General features: G+C 42.6%; 1 protein-coding gene across 2 annotated transcripts in view; it reads left to right on the top strand.

Annotated features, from left to right (window-relative positions):
- SMAD3 (SMAD family member 3) overlaps nucleotides 1-18,929 on the top strand; it is a 79,774-nt gene that overhangs the window by 39,523 nt on the left and 21,322 nt on the right. For both annotated transcript variants that reach the window (XM_074837316.1, XM_074837317.1), the window contains exons 2-3: nucleotides 17,294-17,487; nucleotides 18,356-18,490. In XM_074837316.1, the coding sequence (XP_074693417.1) occupies nucleotides 17,294-17,487; nucleotides 18,356-18,490 (329 nt within the window). The remainder of the gene's footprint in view (nucleotides 1-17,293; nucleotides 17,488-18,355; nucleotides 18,491-18,929) is intronic.

Raw genomic sequence — 18,929 nt, 5'->3', positions numbered from 1 at the left:
TTTTTGTCTTCTCTGCAGTGCACATCCAGGAATGTTGCAGGGTCTTCATGCCTCTTGTAGCGGTGTGTGCTGCTTTTTTATTGCACCAGAGCTACTAAGTAGTAGCTGGCTGAGCAGCCAGAGCTTTTAGAGCAGTGAAATTCTTCTGTGTGGGAGTGTGTGGCCCTGGTTGAAGTTTCAAAAGTGGAGACAATCTTATCTTCCTTAAAAATGGGAGTAATAATACAAAACAGATTGAAAAAATCCTTAAGAGAGTCATGATGATTTATCAAGGGTGATCTGCAGAGGAAAGCAAAAAGGGTTGGTGCTCTTTGCTTTACTGATATACGTGCTTCCCCACAGCCTCCTCTTCCTGATGCCTCTCTGTGATTTTCAGAAAAATGTGTATTTTTAGTTTTGTGCATGTCTTTTCCCCTCTTTTCTTCCCCTGCATGTAAAAAGAAACAAAATGCTGCCTAGATTTGCCCGTCTGGACTTAAGCGCACATGTTTTGAAAGTAAAATCTGATTAATTGCTGAAAGAAGAATGTGGTGGTGATGTTCTTAAGCCACTTCACACTTCTGGTATATGATAACTGCCCCTGTGACAGCTGCTTCTTCCTGTTTGTCCAATTCATTTACCTGTGGTATCCTGTTGTAAATGGAAATCACGTTCTCTTTGGGTCTGGGACTTTCTCTTTTATGCTGGTTGTGTATTAGCCTTGATACTTGATTGGGGTTTAGTGGGGATTAGTGGGTCCTACCATAAAACAATTAACATCCTCAAAAGTCAGTGATCTAGAGGTCTGGAATGGAATTTACTGAATTCATTGCATGTGCAAATGAGCGCACACCATTCAGCTGGAGGGTCTGCTCATTCCCTTCCTGGAAGGTAACTAACCTTTCAGGTTTGGGGAACCTGTTTTTGTTTGCCGTTCTGAATACCCTTTTACGCCTCAGAACTTTACATAGCTCTGAGCACATTGCAGGTTCTGAGAAAAGATTAGACTGTCTGAATGACCATGTGTATTGTTATACTCAAGGATTGTTTATGGCTTTTTGTTTTAGGGACTGTTATGCATAACTGCATTGAATGCTCTTAAAGTTTGATATCAATTCTTGTGGTATAAAACTCTGGAGTGTTTCCAGTGTCCTTACATACTTTCACAAGAGCGATCTGTCATGTGTATTTTATAGAAAAGCATTGAGTCCGATGGGGTCGATTTTGATAAGAATGAAAGATCTAAAAGGAATCTGAAGATTTTGAGAACTTTGGTCTAATTCACCCAAATCCAACTAAACTACATCTACTGGAACAAGAAATGAATCTTACTTTCCTCTAGTGAAGAACTGTGCCCCCAGTGCTTTGCTTTTTTTCAGTCAGGTATGGCTTTTACCATTCTCTCATTTATATTAAACAAAATATTTTCTGCTTCAAGCCCAAATTTTGCAAAAGAAAGGAATGCAGACTATAATGTCTTCTAGTTACCTGGACACTTCTGTTTTTTCTTTGATTTCTGGGTAGAGAAAGAAGCTAAGCAGTGGCCCTTCACTTGCAGGGAAGAGGAGTGTTTTCAGGAGACTTAAAAACCACTGCCAACTACAAGGAGCCTTGCTGCAGTGAGTCAGCACATCTCAAGGCTGAGTTTCCTGCTGCGGGCAGGACACAGTGCTACTACAGATGCAAGCCTTATCAGAAAATGGATGGTAACACCATTTCCTCCTTCCACACCTCCTCCCCGTGCCCCCAGCAGGCCTGTGCGTGCGGGCTGCCGGAGGGACAGGCAGCTTGCCCGTGCTGGAGGCTGAGGCAGCCCAGCCGTGCTCCCACCAGGTTTCTTGTTCTTCCAATATAGAGCAAGATATCTGGGACGAGGAGCGTAGCGGCTCTGGGATGAAGGCTGCAGTTTATTACTAAGTACTGTCCTACTTTTTATATGGGTGGCCTGATTTGTACAATAGTGCCAATTCGCATTGTGGTGTTTACAGAGTAAAGACAGGATGTGAGCCGGCCTGTCTCAGTGCATTATCTGCTCGTGTTATATTTTTAGGCCCTTGCTTCCATGACAAAATATTCAGTGACAGTATATTTGCCTACAAGGCTTTGAAGGTCTGTTTTTGCCTCATGTAAGAGCTCCTGTTGTTTGGGATTCAGCCAGCATTTAAGCAGCAACGCTACGTTTTACATGTCATCTCCATAATGTTTCTAGAAACAAACTTTGTGTTGCTTTCAATAAAGCCACGGGTCCCGCCTTAAAAAAGGTTGAGTTTGTGGCAAGCTGACTGCTGATCGGTTCTTCATGCCAAGCAAATTGTGGCGAGTGTTATGAAAGCAATAGGATGTGTGTGTGGTGCTCTTAATTATAATAAACATAACAGCCTGTGGAGTAGCTGCTCTCAGGGGCCGCTCCTCAAGCTTGTCTTACAAATAAGCCTGTATTCATAGCAGGGGGAAGACCTACCCAGCAATCCTCAGTTCATTCAGCAAAACAAGAGCAAAGATTGTTGTTGCAAGTATTGGAGCTGAAATGTGAGAAAGTAGTGCTCAGAGGAGGAGGACAGATACTTCTGGTGTGAAGAGCTGGGCCAGAACTGTGGAACTTTCCACCAGCAGAGAGAGCGAGCTAATTCCCCAAGCTCAGCATATTCAAAGCCTGAATGCAAAACTCATCTTTTCCTTGAGTATTTTTTTTTTTCACAAGCTCACAATGGATAAAAATAAAATCTTAAGAACTAATCCAGTTAAGCTTTTTCTTGCCGGCTGAGAAGCGAGAAAGACAGAACAATGAACACTTTGTTTCTCTTTTGCAATATCTGGTCAGCGGTCAGATACAACAGAGGTAAAGAGGTCACATAAACACAGATCTGGAGCTGGATATGCTGCACTACGGGTCTGGGTGGGAGACTGAAGTTTTGGGGCAAAGCCATGTGGGCATGATGACTTAGATGACTGAAGAAGACAAATCCTCTCTTTCGGACTCATCTATAAATCAATTACCATTTGTTTCTTATTAATAATTTAGCTGCCAAGAATGTGCTTATTGCTTTAGAAGGGGGGGGAAGTACAGACTGTCCCTCTACTGAATAGCTGGCAGTCTAAAAGATGCCAGACAGTATTAATGGGAATATCCAGAGAAAGCTATAACCGTGGGCTATATTAATTACTTTAATATTTTTGCACCATCTCCTCTCTGTAAACCTTTTTGTCTGCTTGCATCATGTTGATAGTGTATGGCACACACAGTTTAACTGGCCTTTCCAAAGAAATGTGAGAGTGAAGGATCATCCTTCCATCTCATCAGGGCTGGAAGGTTTTTCTGTGCCCCAGTGTAATGCTGAAAGCTGCACAAGGCAGAGAGAGGGACTGAGGTGGGGAGGGAAGGAGCAGCCAAGGGGGAAGCATGTGGTGGATGTCCAGTCTGGGCAAGGAATTTGGGAGGAGGGGGAAGAAGCTGCAGTTGGGATGAGCTCTCGGGTTATAAAGAGGGCTGGAGTGCCTTGAGGACAAGGCTCTAGGCTATTTGAACTTAATACCTCATAGAAGATACCGGACAGATTAAGAGAGGAGTGTGATTGATGGGTCAGAATGATAATTTTAGCAGCTGTGTTTTTTGATGGGTTGGAAGAACAAGATATTTATCTGATGTGCCAGAGAGGAGGAAGAGATTAGATGGGATGACCTAAGGACAAGGCAAGTTGTTTTGGTTCTTAAGAGGAAAAAGAAGGTGTAGATCTTAATTTGGATTTTTGGGGTTGGGTTTTTTGTTGGGTTTTTTTGTTTGTTTGTTTTTTGGTTTTTTGGTTTTTTTTTCTCTTAAATTTTGTGCAGGAAAAATGTATCAAGGTGCAAGTAGTAAACCAAAGAGAAAACAACTGGGAGGCTATTAGAGGTAGTGTGGAGCAGTGGTTCTGGATGGTGGGTAGATTCCTAGAGTAAGGCTTAATGTCGTCATTACGCAGCAGGTCTGTGCCAGGATGGGCATGAAATCTGGGTCTTCTGCCTCCAGTTGCAGGCAGTGTCCTTGCCGTTACACCAGCAGTGCTCAGGCAGCGTAGCAGCAGTGCGTTAAAGGTAAGGCATGGCACAAAGCCTAAGCTAATAAGCTCAGCAGGATGTTGGGAGGCAGCAAGGCATGGACTGCTGCCACCGCTCTCCTTTCCCTCTGTGGCACAGCCCACTGCTCTCGTTTCCTTGCCATACTCCTGAGCGCTGGTTTGGGATCAATTCTGGTCCGTGGCACACTGGGCACAGCAGCGTCCTTTCCCTGGAAGCAGCTAGGAGTGATTTCATCTGGACGACCAATGTTGTCTGCACACTCGGAGGTTTGGGAATGGGATAAGGAAAATGGAGAGGAGTTGGACTTGCTAGTGTTTAATGTCTCGTTGAGAGAGGGAGTTGGATCCTGTTACGTACAAAGCAGACAGTTGGTGCAGACTCTTAGTAAATAGACCTAGTGCTGTGAGGAGGAGGTGTGATTGGTCATTGCCTGTGTGTATTTTAGAGCAATCAAATTTGTTTCATGGAGTTGTTTTTTGAGGATAGAGTGGGTGTGTGGACCAAAAGCTTAGTCACGAGGGGAGGGGAAAGAAAACTGTCTTGACTTGTGAAATCGAATATTTGTGACTTATCCCATTGTTTCCCTATCTGTGTGTAGTTTATGCCCGTGTTCACATGCTGTAGGAGGGAGCAGTGCTGCTAGATCTGCGTGTGACTTGTATTCCTGTTTGTAGCATTCGGGTGTTCAGAGAGGATTGCCTGCTCTTTTGGGCCCTTGATCGCGTGCTCTCTCTCACTCATGCCTTGGACAGCCTGGTTAGTATTTAGGGAAGGTGTAGGTAGTGAGACATCTCCCAACCAACAAAACCTGGAGGGTTCTTAAAAATGTGTGGATGATTCACTGGAAGGCCCTCTGTTCTCTGAGTCACTGCTGACCCAGGGACCTAACAAGTGCATTCTGCTGCTAAAGAGGAGACATAAAAAGAAGGCCATAATTGACTGTTACCTCTATATGCCTCATCGTGTTGTTTTAGAGAAGCTGGGTGGTGTTCCTGGGTCTTCTGTCTGCATTTCATCTCGAGTAGTTGTTATGGTTTGCTTCCAAAGTTTCCCTCAAGCTTTGATTTGCAGTGAGTGGTGGTGGTCTTCATGTTGACCATGAAAGTGCTGTTAATGTTGCTGTGAGCTGTTCAGCAGCGTTTTAGTGTTACTTTCATCTTGGCTATACCACAAAGATGGACAGATCTATTTGTACACTTGCATAGTTTTGAAAACACTTCAGGATTTGAAGAACTGAAAACTGTTTTGTCTTCTGTGGATTCCTCTTTCAGGTCGCAGCAAAGGGATGCTGGTCTACTGCTGCAGGCCAGGAGGGATCTCTTCTGTGGCTTTAAAGAACTTCCAGTCTTTATCTAGCATTATAGCTCAGGCCAGTACTCATGAAGGTTGCCAGATGGCAAGGTGATATGAGGCCTGGGAAAGAGAGGCCTGTGTGGTTACCGGCTGGGAGCAAAGAGGAGAAGAGTTGTGCTCCCAAACAGCATTCCTTGCCCCTTTTGTGAGTGCCAAAACCACACACAACAGTCCAGCCAGACTCCTGTGTGGCTGGCATTAGAGGCACCGGCCAAGTGAGGCCTAAGGAAAACGAGGAAGAAAAACATCCTTTGTTTCTGGAATTCTGCTGATCATTTTCCATAATTTGTCTGATAATGGCTGGCAGTGTCACTGTCACCCCGGACCAGCTGCCAAAGACACCAGGCGCTCGTTCCCCCTGCGTCACCCTGCCCTACCAACGTTGGACAGAGGACAATGTGAAGCTGGCACGAAAATGAAAAGCAGCTTTAAAATGTGCTCTGGCTTTTTCAAGTACAAACTAATATTTACCTGTGAGTCTGCTTCCCTCCTTGTTCCCCTTTCCTTGGCAAGCTCGAGATCTACTTCTAGTTTAAGCTTAATGTTTAAGCGTTTATCCAGTGAGATTCCCAGGACGTGAATATTAAATATTCTTTTTAGTTTGGAGAGAGGGAAAGGGGAGATGACAACAGGAAAGCTACTTGAAATGTCTCTCTGTTACTTAAATGTGAGTTTTGATGCAGTTGATATTTTCAGCTGTTCGTTATGGAGACCTCATGGAAAACTTTTGAAAAACATCTCATTTGGGAACAGTTCTGTCTCCTGTGGCGGTTGAAGGGTGACCTGTTTTCGTGTTGTTTCTTTTCTGGACTGTTCTTTAATCATTCTTGCCTCAAGTTTTTATTACTACTGACATTTACATGAAAATAAGGTATTTGTTTATGCTGATTTCAGGTACTTGCTTTTTCCTGCTCCTTTTTGTGTCATAATAGCTGGATTTCCATGCAAGCAATAGTAATGATAAAACCTTTACAGGAAAGGTACCGTGCATGCACATGCTTGAGATCCGGTCTGGATGATAAGAATGACTTAGCGTGATACTGATATGTGCTTTATAGAGCTGTTATTCATGCCGCTGTGCTGCTCTCCCACACATCCTGCATTAGTCAGAGTTAAGCACTGAAATTATACATCCTTGCTCCCAGCCATATCACCAGTGCAGAGCTGGTGCAGTTTAAGGCAGGGGAGAGTGAAGGATAGAGGGAAAACATCTGTGCTTGTGTTAGTGCTGCTTTCCTTCAAATAGATAGTGACTGCTCCAGATCTCAATGGGAAAATGGTGCATCCTGATAGAGGGAGCAACAGCATGTAAAAGTCTGATTTTTGGTGAGCAAGGGAATTCCTCGTGCCTTGCAGCATGGGGAAAATACTCTCCCCCCCTCCTTTTCTCAAAGTTTTTCAGTGTCGGGTTTTTTTTAAACATAATATGTAATTTAGGAAAGCAGAATTGGGCTTCCATGAATTATCTTGGCCGGAGGGGATGGCTGAGGGAGTGACTTTCTCTTGCTGCATGGCACGTCTCACGGGTACGTCGGCTGTGCTATTAAGCTGCGAGTGGTAGCCTGAAAAAAACTCTTTCAACTGGTTTACTAGAAGAAAGGAAGCTTTCAGGTAGGCCACATACACAGCTTCCTTTTTTGCTGCTAAGAGTTTTTGGTGGGGAAAAAAAAAATTTCAGCTGAAGCATTTTTCACCTCTCTGGTACAAATAACCCTCTTCTCTTACTGTATAGAAACAGTCCCCCAAAATAAAACTAACGAACCAAAAGCCTGTAACACCACCTCCTCTCTTCCCTCAGCCTTCTCAGATGTGTTGTAAAACCTGATTATGAGACAGAGAAGTTTACAAAGTTGTTCCTCCAAATACACACGAACTCTTGCAGAGTCTTGAGTCTCTGATTTCACTAGTAATTACAGACATAAGAGACTGTAAAATATTAACTTCTGTGGGCTTTTAATGAGGCGTTTCATCTTAAATGTGCAGCATTCCCCTAAGACATCACACTCTTTTAGGTTTACTTTTTAAGCTGGATTTCTCCTGTATTGCTGGTGACTCATAATTAAGGAAGTCGGCGTTGTAAAATTAACACAGCCTTCTTCCACTACCCTTTTCACCTCTCACATGGCACACACCTTCTGTTAACTCCTTGTGGAAACTTCAAGGCATGTTTTGGTAGTGGAGGTAGTTCTTTGTCATCGGGACCAAGGAGGAAAGTCTGTGAGAATCTGCTCTGTGATGAAACACACAGTCTGCACATGGGAAATGATTCATGCAGAACTGATTCATTAACAACTTGCAGGATGCCAGAGCGGGTCGGAGGCTGGGAAAGCTCGATTGGAAAAGAGAGGCAGTTAATTGTTTGGGAGAATGGGAGAAGCTGAAGGCTAAGGAACCCAGACTAAAGTTTTTGTAAGCAAGCTGCATTTCGTTTAAAGTTGATCAGCCTTAATGAAGAACAGGTCCTCATCACGGAGGCATCTGAGCACATGTGTAGCTCTGCTGTTGAGTGGATCCTGAAGGACATCCCTGCAGAGGGGCTCGGGGTGGGGGAGGATGTTGGATGGAAGTGTGAGTGTTTGTGGGACCAGGTCCCCTTGTTTGTGGTATGCTGTTAATTAGTACTGGTTGTGCAAATAATTATATATCTGAGTTGCTGTTAAACCAGCTTGAAAAGCATTATAATGTAGAGCCAGTGGAATTAATGGAAGACTTAAAAGGCCTATGTAATTTAAGCAAAGTATCGATCTATGTCTTAAGTACCTGAGTTGCTTTTGAAAATGGGAGATGGGCACTCTGGAAAATTTCACCCTGGATCTTGTTATCCACGCGGGGGAGGTACAAACATAGATGTCAAATCTTGAAATAGCTGCTTTTCAAATTACAGGAAAAACAGCAACGTTTTCAGTATATAATAAAGAAAATAACAGCAATGAACCTCGAGTAGCCTCAAACTATTCCAAACAAGATAATTGGAGGCTGTAGCACAGTGTATTTTTAGTTATATCTGCTATAAAGTAAACATGTTCTTTGCCCAGGACCACCAAAAATGTTTCCATAAGAAATGTTGGCTTTGTCCCAGCTTGATAGAACGCACAAACATTTGTCTGAGAAGTCAGTTCCGACTTCTGGTATTTATATGAAGTTTCTGTTGAAGGCACTGGCAATTGTATATATTGTGAAGGGGAGTCCAAGGTCTTAAAACTGTCATTTTTCAACACTCTCACTATGATAATCACTTTTGCTTTTGTTAGCAGACATACATATTTGGGGCAACAGTTCTTGGTGTGAGACTTACTTAAACAGTGTGCAGTACATTAGTTTATCTTTCAGCAGTTAAGCAGCATATTCTTTTCTTGGTTATTTTGCTCTGGTTTTATTCGGGCTCTATCAACAGCTGAGGCTAATTTGCAAAACTCTCCTGACTTCAGTGAAAATAGGAAGATTTTTTTTTTTCCCTACAGTATCAAGAAGATGCATGTTGAAGCTAGATACTAAATGTAAATGGGTATAAGTACCATGGAAGCTAACAGAATAACTGAGCTTTGCCTCTGCTTTTTTTTTTTTGCCTTTTTTTTGATTGCTAGCAGGACCATGTGCTCCATTATTCAGTCTTTCTTGAAATACTTTTGTTTTGAATGCACTCTGTGTTATGGAAGATTATCTGAATCTCTTTGGCATTTCCATCCATCCGTTTTCTCCTTATGAAACTCCTCTGAACATACAAATACACAGACCCATCAGTATGCCTGGAATCTCCTTGGAGAGAGGAAGTTGCTGGTTTGGTTGGATGAAAGTGCATTGGGTTTTAGATTTCATGATTGGAGTTAAACACAGGATTCTGGGAAGAGATGACGAGCTCATATGATAAATGACTTTTCAAAAAGGCATGCTCCTTTTGAGAGGCTGAGCTTCTTACGTGTCCATCCATTTCCTCCACCCCCAGTCCCCTTAAGGGGACAAATAAATTCAGATGAATCTGACACAGATTTGGGCAAATAATCTTTGCTGAAATAAATAAAAGGACTAGGACTGCTTAGAAAAATTGGGTTTCAAATTTAGAGGAGTTATGAAAGCCATGCAAAAATTCACATTTGCTCCACAAAAGGTAACTGGGCAAGGGCTTGCATGCAATAACTCCAGAAACACTTATGGCCTCAGGTTCCACTTACATCCCTTACTCTCTACCGATTTCTATTCATGGTAAACTTGTAGTGAATTACCATATTACCAAAGTAAAGCTTGCCCTATCTGCCTCTTGCCATAATAACAATGAGAGTTAGGGTTTTTTTACCTTGCTTTGGTGACAGCTGTGGCCTTCCCCAGGGTAGAAGGGTACCATCAGAGACATTCGAACTGCATAATTTCTGCTGCAGTTATTAGAAATGGTGTGTTTTCAGTTTGGTGCCTTGCTGGGGAATTCATTGCTTTCCTTTGAAATGGCAGTAGTAAAAGAGTGTAGCTTTTCTGAGAACTGCCATCCACCTTGCAGGTCCAAGTGCAACTGGACAAGTGCAGATTGCAGAAATATCGGGATGTATATCAGGAAGTTTAGAACTGAGTTTATGATTAAGCCTTAATTAAGCATTAGGATATATTATGTCCTTTCTGGTGTAGCAGGGTGAAGGACATGCATGGTTGGGCCTCTGAAGTACCTATCTTCTGTGCTGCTGGCTGTCAGAAAAAGGAGGAGGTGAGAGAGATGTAGGGGCATATAATTACAAAATGGCTAAAAATAGAGGAAAGGGAGCTGGCTTTGATAGCCAGGAGCCAATATCCTGTAGCTGTGGCATAAGCAGAAGCGGTGTAAATGACAGAGATCAGTAAAAAGTACAGATGAAAAAAGAGTTAGGTTGTGATACTACATGACAAAACAACATCTATCTGTAGCTTTAAAGAAATCTAAATTAAACTAAGCTGTTATTTGCATGCCAGCAGGAAGTAGAAGTGGACACAGCTCGGAGAAGAGAGCTGTGGAGTAGAGGACAAGCAGAAGGCGGCTTTAGAGGAGCAACAATGGACAGACAGTTTATGGTAAACCAATAAAACGTACTTATGTCTGAATCTGAAATTAGACTCTGAAAAATATGGTCTCAAGGCACCTGCTAAAGAGCTTAGCATTACTGGAATCTTAATAAATGACTCATGCTGTCATAATCTGATCCTGACATCAACTCTCTGTGCTGTATTTCTTCAGCTTTCGAGTGGGGGAAGGGAAAGTCTGCAAAGCCTTAGTAAAGACTGAGAGATGTAAATAGGCAGTTAGAAGCCCACACAAGATATATTGGTAACCTCTGTATTGTCAGCTACTTTTTCAAACCCAGAACAAATGAGACTTGAGTAGAAGAATTACGCAGCATCAGAAAAAATGGGAATTGCTCTTTACCTTGAAAATCTTTACCTGATACTGCAGGCTGTAGATTCTAGCAGTCTCTGTTCAAGACTTCATGGCCAGCAGATGCGTGGAGCGGTGCCACCCACTCAGTGGCGTCCTGTGCTTGCCTGTGAGTACACACGCAGCGCTCTGCCCAAAGCCTGTGATAACCTCTGCACAGGTTCCCAAGCCTTGCCCGTTGCTTCCTCTTCGTGCCTTTGCCCGCAGTGCTCCTGCTCCGTAGCACCTCGTCGCGAAGGTCAGAAGCATCTGAAAGTCAGCTACTCTCTGCAAACATTGAGGAGATGTGTTTTTCTTCTAAATCCAAAGGAGGGCTTTAGTGGGAAGAATAAGCAGTCCAGAGGAGAGAATTACCAGCACAAAATAGCTGTGATCTTTGATAGCATCTAGGGGGTGATGAACTCCTTATTTCTGGTGTTTGCTCTGGCACAAACTTTTCTTTTGCTTTGCGAGAACCATTTAATTTCATTGCTTTGGGGGAAGTAAAAATTTGCGCTCTTGTCGTGGTTTAACCACACTTCTCCATAGAGGTGTGTTGCAAATTAGATGTTTGTTAATTATTTTAATCTATAAATTCAAGTGCTAAGTAGAAATATTAATTATTAGTTTCCTCTATGACAGTGTGATAATGTGCGTTGCAAACCTCCGTTTGACATGGTTACTTCTATTTCTAGAACTTGAATGACAGTACTGTTAAAACTGCACCAGAAATTGCAAAATTTAGTGATGCTGAGCAAATTGAGGGGAAAGAGATGGCAAGGGATCAGCTTTTGAATTACAAATGTGCTGCATGGGTCATTTTTTTTTTTTTTTTTTTAATTCAGTGTTGTTCATTTGGCCAGTATTCAGTGAAAGTTGAGATTTTATCCAACTTTTCAGTGAAACCCTGTGGATATCGCAGTGCTCTGCACACAAAAGCCAGATTCTGCTACAAGAATAAATGCTTACTTTCCTGGTGTAGCCCAGATGCAGGGCCAGTAAGGAACTACTTACCATGTTGTGTGCTTAGGAGAAAATCACAGCCTGTGGCCATAGTTCTTGGTGCATTTGAGAGCATACTGGCAACCTATTTGTCATGGGTTTAAACAACAGCTTCTGCTCGTGGTTTTTAATAAGAATCCCCTGGAAATACATAACTTAAGCTTTTTCTTCCTGATTGTTTTTCTGTTTTCCTTACCCCTTTTCGTGCATGCTGGTGTTACTGGATACCTGAGCTTTCAGGCATTTTGCTTTCTTGGAAGATTAATGACAGGGATATAAAACTGATGGGGTTTGCAAACAAGAGAGTATGTATGTGAATGGTAAGGGGAGGGAATGGATCTCTGAGAGAGTAAATCTGAACCTTGACAAAACCCCCCTGTAATATCTTATTGCTTATATCACTTTGCTTAATTTGCATTACTGCATTCCACTGATTTCAACTTCACTTTTAAGGAAGGAAAATGGGTTCAAGGAAGAGTTTTATTACCCATCTAGAGGAAAGATAGCTGCAAAATGCTCAAAGAGGAAAATAAGAAATAACATCTTTTAAAGAGTGGGGTTGGTTTTTTCCTTTCCTGATTCAAGATTTTATAAATTAAATCAGGTTTTTAAAAAAACAAGCAAACAAAACACCCACACACAACAACAACAAAACCAAGAAAAAACCCAACCCCAAAACAACAACGAAAAAAACCTCCAATCAGGCCTGGAAGTCAAATTCCTGTTATACAATGTAATGTTCTCCTATTTACTCCTCACTCTTTTTCAGACAGTTACAGAGGATTGTTTAAAAAAAAAAAAAGCTTAATTCTTTTTTCCTCCCTTGCCTGTTTTTGCTATTAAGAGTCACTATTGCGCTTTGTTCTTTGAGCAACAGTTGTCTGGACAGTTTGAGTAGCAGTTTCGTGTGTTAAACTTTCCTAGTAAATGGCTTGTAACAACATATAAGGATGGATCAATCCTAAAGGTGTTCAGCCTGAGGGGTTTTTTGTTTGTGTCTTATGGCCACTGCAATGGTGTCCTGACCATGCCTTATGCTGTTGTGCAAGCAGTTAAATTACCTGACTGCATTCCTGGAGTCTTGGTCCCTCTTTCTTCATTCAGTCTTTTTTAATCTCTGGTTGTAGCTGCCCTAGATGTGGAGTAACCTCTCCACTGGATACCTCTTGATCGTGTTTGAATGCACCGTATTGTAACCCTCAAGCCTTCAGCCAATTTCTCCTTGGGTATCTTTTACTAAGCACTGACTCTTCTGAGCTGTATCCTACACACAGGATATATGGGTGCACAGTCTTTATTGCTAACACCCACCACAGGGGCTGGGACAAACGTGCTGTGAGGCATTGGTCTGCTTTCGTGCACCAGCACAGCCTCACAGCGGGTCTGCTGGCCACGCAGATGTCATTCAGGTGGGGAAGTGCTGGTCTCTGCCCTTCTTCCCAATGGGCTGATCCTTGATACCGCTGAGCTTTCCTCCTCTCTGCTGCTTCTTTGTCTGGTCATATCAGGACTTTGTTTTTCTGAATCACTGTTGAATTCATTTCTTTGCTATAAACCGCTGCTAACTGGTATCAGCTCAGCAATCTTGCTGTGTTCTGGCTTTGTACTTTATCTTGCAGGCTCTCATAGCCTACATGCTCTCACACTCGCAGGCGGTGATAACTACAGCTCATCGTATTTCCCTGAGTAAAACAGTCTTGTGGATCACAATATTTTCTTGTTCTTATCTTGCAAGTTCAGGATACGTGCTGGTTACGAAAGATGCACTAGAACACCCTCTGGCAGTAAGAGCCTGCATCACCCTCTCGATCTAAACATCCACACTGTGAAAAGAAGAACTCTTCACAACTTCTGCTATTTAATCCCACCATGCAGTACAGAGACACTTTGAAGACATAGTGTCTCACCAAAATAAATGGTGCTAATTTTGGAGAGAACCATTCAATACTGAATTTTTAGCCAAAGAAGCTTTGGTATTTTTAAAAGAAATTCTGTTAGGTAGTATGGAATAATAAATGTCTTGAGTCAGCTGTACAGGGGGATCTGCTCAACACAGGCTGGTTAAAAGAAATATAAGAAGGAGGAACATTTCAGTAACCCGGTGGAAATTTTGGTGCTTAGATTATGCCAATTTTAATAGAGCCTGGATGTGCTGAGCTCTCAGGTGGTGGGGAATACTTCAGCCTTCAAGATCAGACTGTGCTTCAGAACAGGACCAGGAAAGGGTAGAAGCTGTGTGTGCTAGGGAGTTTGTTATCAGATGACTGCACAGGGATGTGAGGCACACACCTGCTTGGGTCATCCCTGAGGGCTGTGGACTCCAGAGATGATGAGCCAGTCAAATGCATCCTCAGCTGTGGTACATGCTAACAAAAGTATATACTAATTCATCTCGCGCCAACTTTTGGCTTTCAACAGGTTCTCCAAGAAATGTTACAGCCTGCTAACCCATGAAAAAGTGGATAGTCTGCCAAGTTAGAGACCTGAGCCTGCCTGTGGTATGATGCTGAGGGAACAGGATGAAGGAAGGGAGGAGATGAGATAGGGCAGGACTGAGGAAATGGGAGTGTGTTGGCCAGGAGGAAGACCATCTCACCAAGGCGGTGCTAGTCCTGTAGCTTGGCACAGCTGCCCCTAAGACTGCAGCCTAGATCATTTATTAGTGAGATGGCTGGGTACTCAGGACAGTTCTTGTGCTCAATCAAGTGTTTGCATTGACAAATGAACATTCAGTCAGCTAATAAGGACGTGGCAGTTGACTGTGGTAATTGGAGTGCTGTATCTACACAAAAAGCTGCCTTTAGTAGAATACAGTGTTTGCTCATCTAATCTTGTGTCCCATCGCAGCCATACCAGTTACTTGTTGCTTTGGAGAAAATACTCCCTGAGGGTTGAGGCCGGACAGCAGAAAGAAATAAAGCTGCCCTGTTACTTAGCCACGTTCTTCCCAAGAACATGTAGACGATCTTTTGTCGCAAGTCCCTTAACAAAGAGCCTGAGGAGAGATTTCACAATCATAAAAATGTAATTATCCCTCAGGGCTTTGGGGAAATATAATTTCTTTTACCTTATCTTCTTATTGGGGGAGAGGGGAGAAGAGGAGGCTGTTACATTTGAAAAGAAAACATATGGCTCTGCCATTTTAAAAAGTCTTTTTAGATAAGACTGTAGAGAAGTCCATCTCTTCTGCCTCGTAGACAGCATTCGTGCCATAAGCAGTGGCAGATAGCAAGCACAACACAACAGTGTGCAGTCTCTGCTAACAACAATGAGTAGCTGTGTTACTAGTGGTTGAGAGCTATGTTATGCTTTAGGCTGTTTTTTTTTTAGATAACCACAGAAGCTGTTCAGGATTTGGGGGCTGCTCAGACAACAGTGACGTGGTGTCTCTCTCCCCTTAGCCATGGTGTCTCCATTAACCTGGGTGGCAAGGGCTGCTGCATCCAGAGGGTGAGTCAGGCATGTGGATGTACTGGCTCATCTTTTGTAAAGACTTCATAGCTCTTACCAAGAACCCTGGGGTGATGGGAAGAAGTGCGCTTTACCCTCCAGCTGACTGGGAAGTTTGTTGTAGATATAAGGAGTTTCTTCTACCCTGGGAAATGTAGGGAGGGACTCATCCCTACGAGTAATCCCAACGTCATACACACATTGTGTTAGTCCCCCCATCTCAGCTGCTAACCTCAACCCAAATCTGCCTGTGCTGCTGTGATGTCCATCTGTTGATGGTGACTGGGAACAGTAAGAACACTTGCCACAGGTGTGTCTCCTGTGGGATACTTGGAATAATCTCTCCGAGTCTTCTTTTTTTCTCCTTTATCCTCACTTAGATGCAAGATACCCTTCCAAGTGGGCACAGAAGATTCCCACCTTCCACAGAAGATCAGTTCTAGGCACTGGTGCCCTCCTTGTGAGTCTTCCACCTGGGAAGACTGATTTCTGCTTTCCTGTCCTCAGAAGGAGCTTAGCATAGGAACCCACTTGGAAAATGTGCCAGCTACTCAGCTGGCTGGTCACGCCGCCACAGAGCAGGCTGAAGAGAACGCGTGACCCATAAATAACAGGCACAATATGAAGAAATACATACTATAAATACATACTATAAATAATAACTGTGGGCGTTGTGCATTTTTCAGGGCTGTAATATACTTGCAGGTTTTAGATGTTTTATAACCTGTACCAGCAAGTCCCTCAGTGATGGCATCGATTCCTTATATACTTCATACGTAACAGTTATATGACATGTTTTCCTGCTCCCCTAAATCAAGCGATTGTCAGTAATAGCTTGGATTGGTTGCGTTTTGCCTGCCTTGTTTTTGTAGCGGTGTTTACAAGAGGTGTGCGTGTTACCGAGCTCTGCCAGAGAAGCTTTTGGGAAAACTCTCTTAGGGCAGCCAAGACTAGTGCAACCACTGTTTGAATAATTGTTTGTATGTTTTGGTTTGGTTTTGTTTTGTTTTTCTAGATTGGCTGCCAACCCAAAGAACCAAGGGAAATAATTCCGAGTAAAATTTCAATTTTCTTTTATTTTTTTCCTTTCCTTGACGAATTAAAAAATAGAAATATTTCATTTCACCAAACCCCTGAAGTGTTTCATTTCAGTCATTAAGAAAAACAAGGGAAATGAAGGGTTAGACTTCAAAGAAAGTGCCTGGGGGCAGTTTGCGTTTAGTGGCTCAGGGAGTGGAGCCCTCATTCAGGATGGAGGAGACCCTGCTCCGACTCCTTCCTCTGATGGAGAGGATTTGAACACACTTGTCTTGCTTCCCAGGAAGGTTTGCTAGCAACAGGCTGTTCTGGGGCGAGGATAGGATTAGGTGAAAAAGGTGTTGGAGGAGACACAGGCTAGATGTAAAAACAAAAGTAAGCAATGCTGAAAAAACTATGTTTTGCTTTCAAGCTGCAGTTTGGAAAATGGAACTGGAAGCCTTGCTTGTTTGTAATGTTTGTGAACACTGTTTAAAGAAAAAGTATCTATATCAATTTTGGATTATTTTGTCACAATGAAAATTCATGTGTCTCTCTGCATTTTAAAAGTCCAGTTTTATTAGCACATATTTTAAGATGTAATCCCTTTATGTGCACAGCATAAATTGTTGAGAAGTGTGCAAATGGCCTGTTCATTAGGACACACATAAATGCTTCAGAATTACCACTAAATTGATGTATTCTTACTGGCTGTAGCTCTTGGCTCTGCCTCCAAATTAACCTCTCTTCAGAAAATGAATAAATCCAGAGCAGGGCTGTTATATCAAAGAAACATTTTATGGTTTTCAGAGATAACTTCTTGGCCTGAAGACTGGGACGGGAAAGCCTCCTTGCAGGACTGTCTCAGCGGGTTTTGGTGACTAGCACCTCTTGGGATTGTGTCAGGATACTGAGTTGGCTGGGCAGCCTGTGCTCTGAGCCTCCTGCTGAAGTCTGCAGCGTTCCCATTAGGTTCCCCATTGTAGCGTCCGATGGGCTGTGGTCAGTACTACGTGTTTATTAACGCCAATCTAAATTGCTGTGGTCTTTATGCTCTGCCTGCAGATCATTAGATGGCCGGCTGCAAGTCTCTCACCGGAAGGGTCTTCCCCATGTGATCTACTGCCGGCTGTGGCGGTGGCCAGACCTTCATAGCCACCATGAGCTACGTGCCATGGAGATGTGCGAGTATGCATTCAACATGAAGAAGGATGAAGTCTGTGTGAATCCTTACCATTACCAAAGAGTGGAAACCCCAGGTACTGCTGGCCCCATGTGCGGATACCTCAGCTTCTCGGTACCAGCATAAGAGATTTATAAGTGCATTTCAGAATTGAATAAAGCAGCAGGCGTAGGGCTTTAAAACCAAAGTGTATCTATTATTGATGGTAATCTCTTACTGTACGCAGTAGAATAATTTATGAATCTGCACTCAGGGGGAAATATAATTTTAAATCGATAAAATCCAAGGTTGCATTGTTGCCAGGTTCCTAATGTGGCATTGTGTGCATGTAAACAACTCACACATGTAGTAGATACAAGTATGAACTACGGCAATGTTCTATGCATCCCTAATTGTTGGTATTAACTTAAGGCTAAACTTACTGTTAAGTTGAAGTGGATCTAAGAATAGCTCCCAGCATAACTGAACTTCCTGTTCTGAAGTCTCCTCCTGCCTCTGAAGGAGACTTTCATCTGGAACTGCAGATAGTTCTGCTGCATGTCAGTGCAAATCTGCAGAACCAGTCTGGATGTTTATGCTAATCCTACCTTGCTGTTTCATTTTATGTGAAATTTATTCCTTTTGAATTATGAAGTATAACTTCTCTTAAATCGTTTTTCAAGACGACCTGTTTTCTTTGCCTTAGAAGGGGCAGTCAGACTAGGTGTGTTCAGATAAGCACGTATCCCGTCCCCAGCTGAGATATGTTAAGAATAGCATCTTTAACTGCTGCTGTTATTTCAGAAGCAAGTATCAAATTGTGTCCCTTAATTAGCAACTTTGGTGTTGCGTGTATTTAAGGGTGTTACTCCAAACTGGTTTCTCTTCATTTTCTAGGGTTTCAGTCATTTTATTTTAAAGCTGTTAACGTTGCTGTTCTATTTTTTTCCTTTCCATTTGTGCAGTGTTACCTCCAGTGCTGGTGCCTCGGCACACAGAGATCCCAGCTGAGTTCCCGCCGTTAGACGATTATAGTCATTCTATTCCAGAGAACACTAACTTCCCAGCAGGTATCGAGCCACAGAGCAACTACATTCCAGGTACCGTATATCTTCCATACAGCGAGCGGAGGGAAAAGGGTCATATTGCACAGTGAATCGTGTCTGTGTATGCCAAGCTGGGTGACTGAAAAGTCTTTCTTTCCAGCATTACTATGAAGTTAAGGAGTGGGAACCTATACAAAAATAGATAAAAGCTGTAAATGTAGACACACAACAGTGCTGTTTATAGTTTTGTTTTGTTTTCTTTAAACTCACCTCTTCCCTTCAGTAGTACATAGGCAGTTTATTGTGGAATCTCAAGCTGAATGTTCCCTTAAGTTTAGATTTGAATGAAATTCAGCCATTTTAATTTGAGTAAAACTCTCTAAATTTCTGATGGAATTGAACTCTTCTATTTATGAATCTCTTTTACAAGCAATTTACACCTTATTTGCATGGACAAGCTATGCAGCTGCACACCAGGAAAGGAAAAATATGT

Source organism: Strix aluco, chromosome 12 (assembly GCF_031877795.1).
Source record: "Strix aluco isolate bStrAlu1 chromosome 12, bStrAlu1.hap1, whole genome shotgun sequence".
NCBI classification, from domain to species: domain Eukaryota; kingdom Metazoa; phylum Chordata; class Aves; order Strigiformes; family Strigidae; genus Strix; species Strix aluco.
Note: the sequence above shows the minus strand (reverse complement) of the source record. Positions and strands in the feature narration are given on the sequence as shown.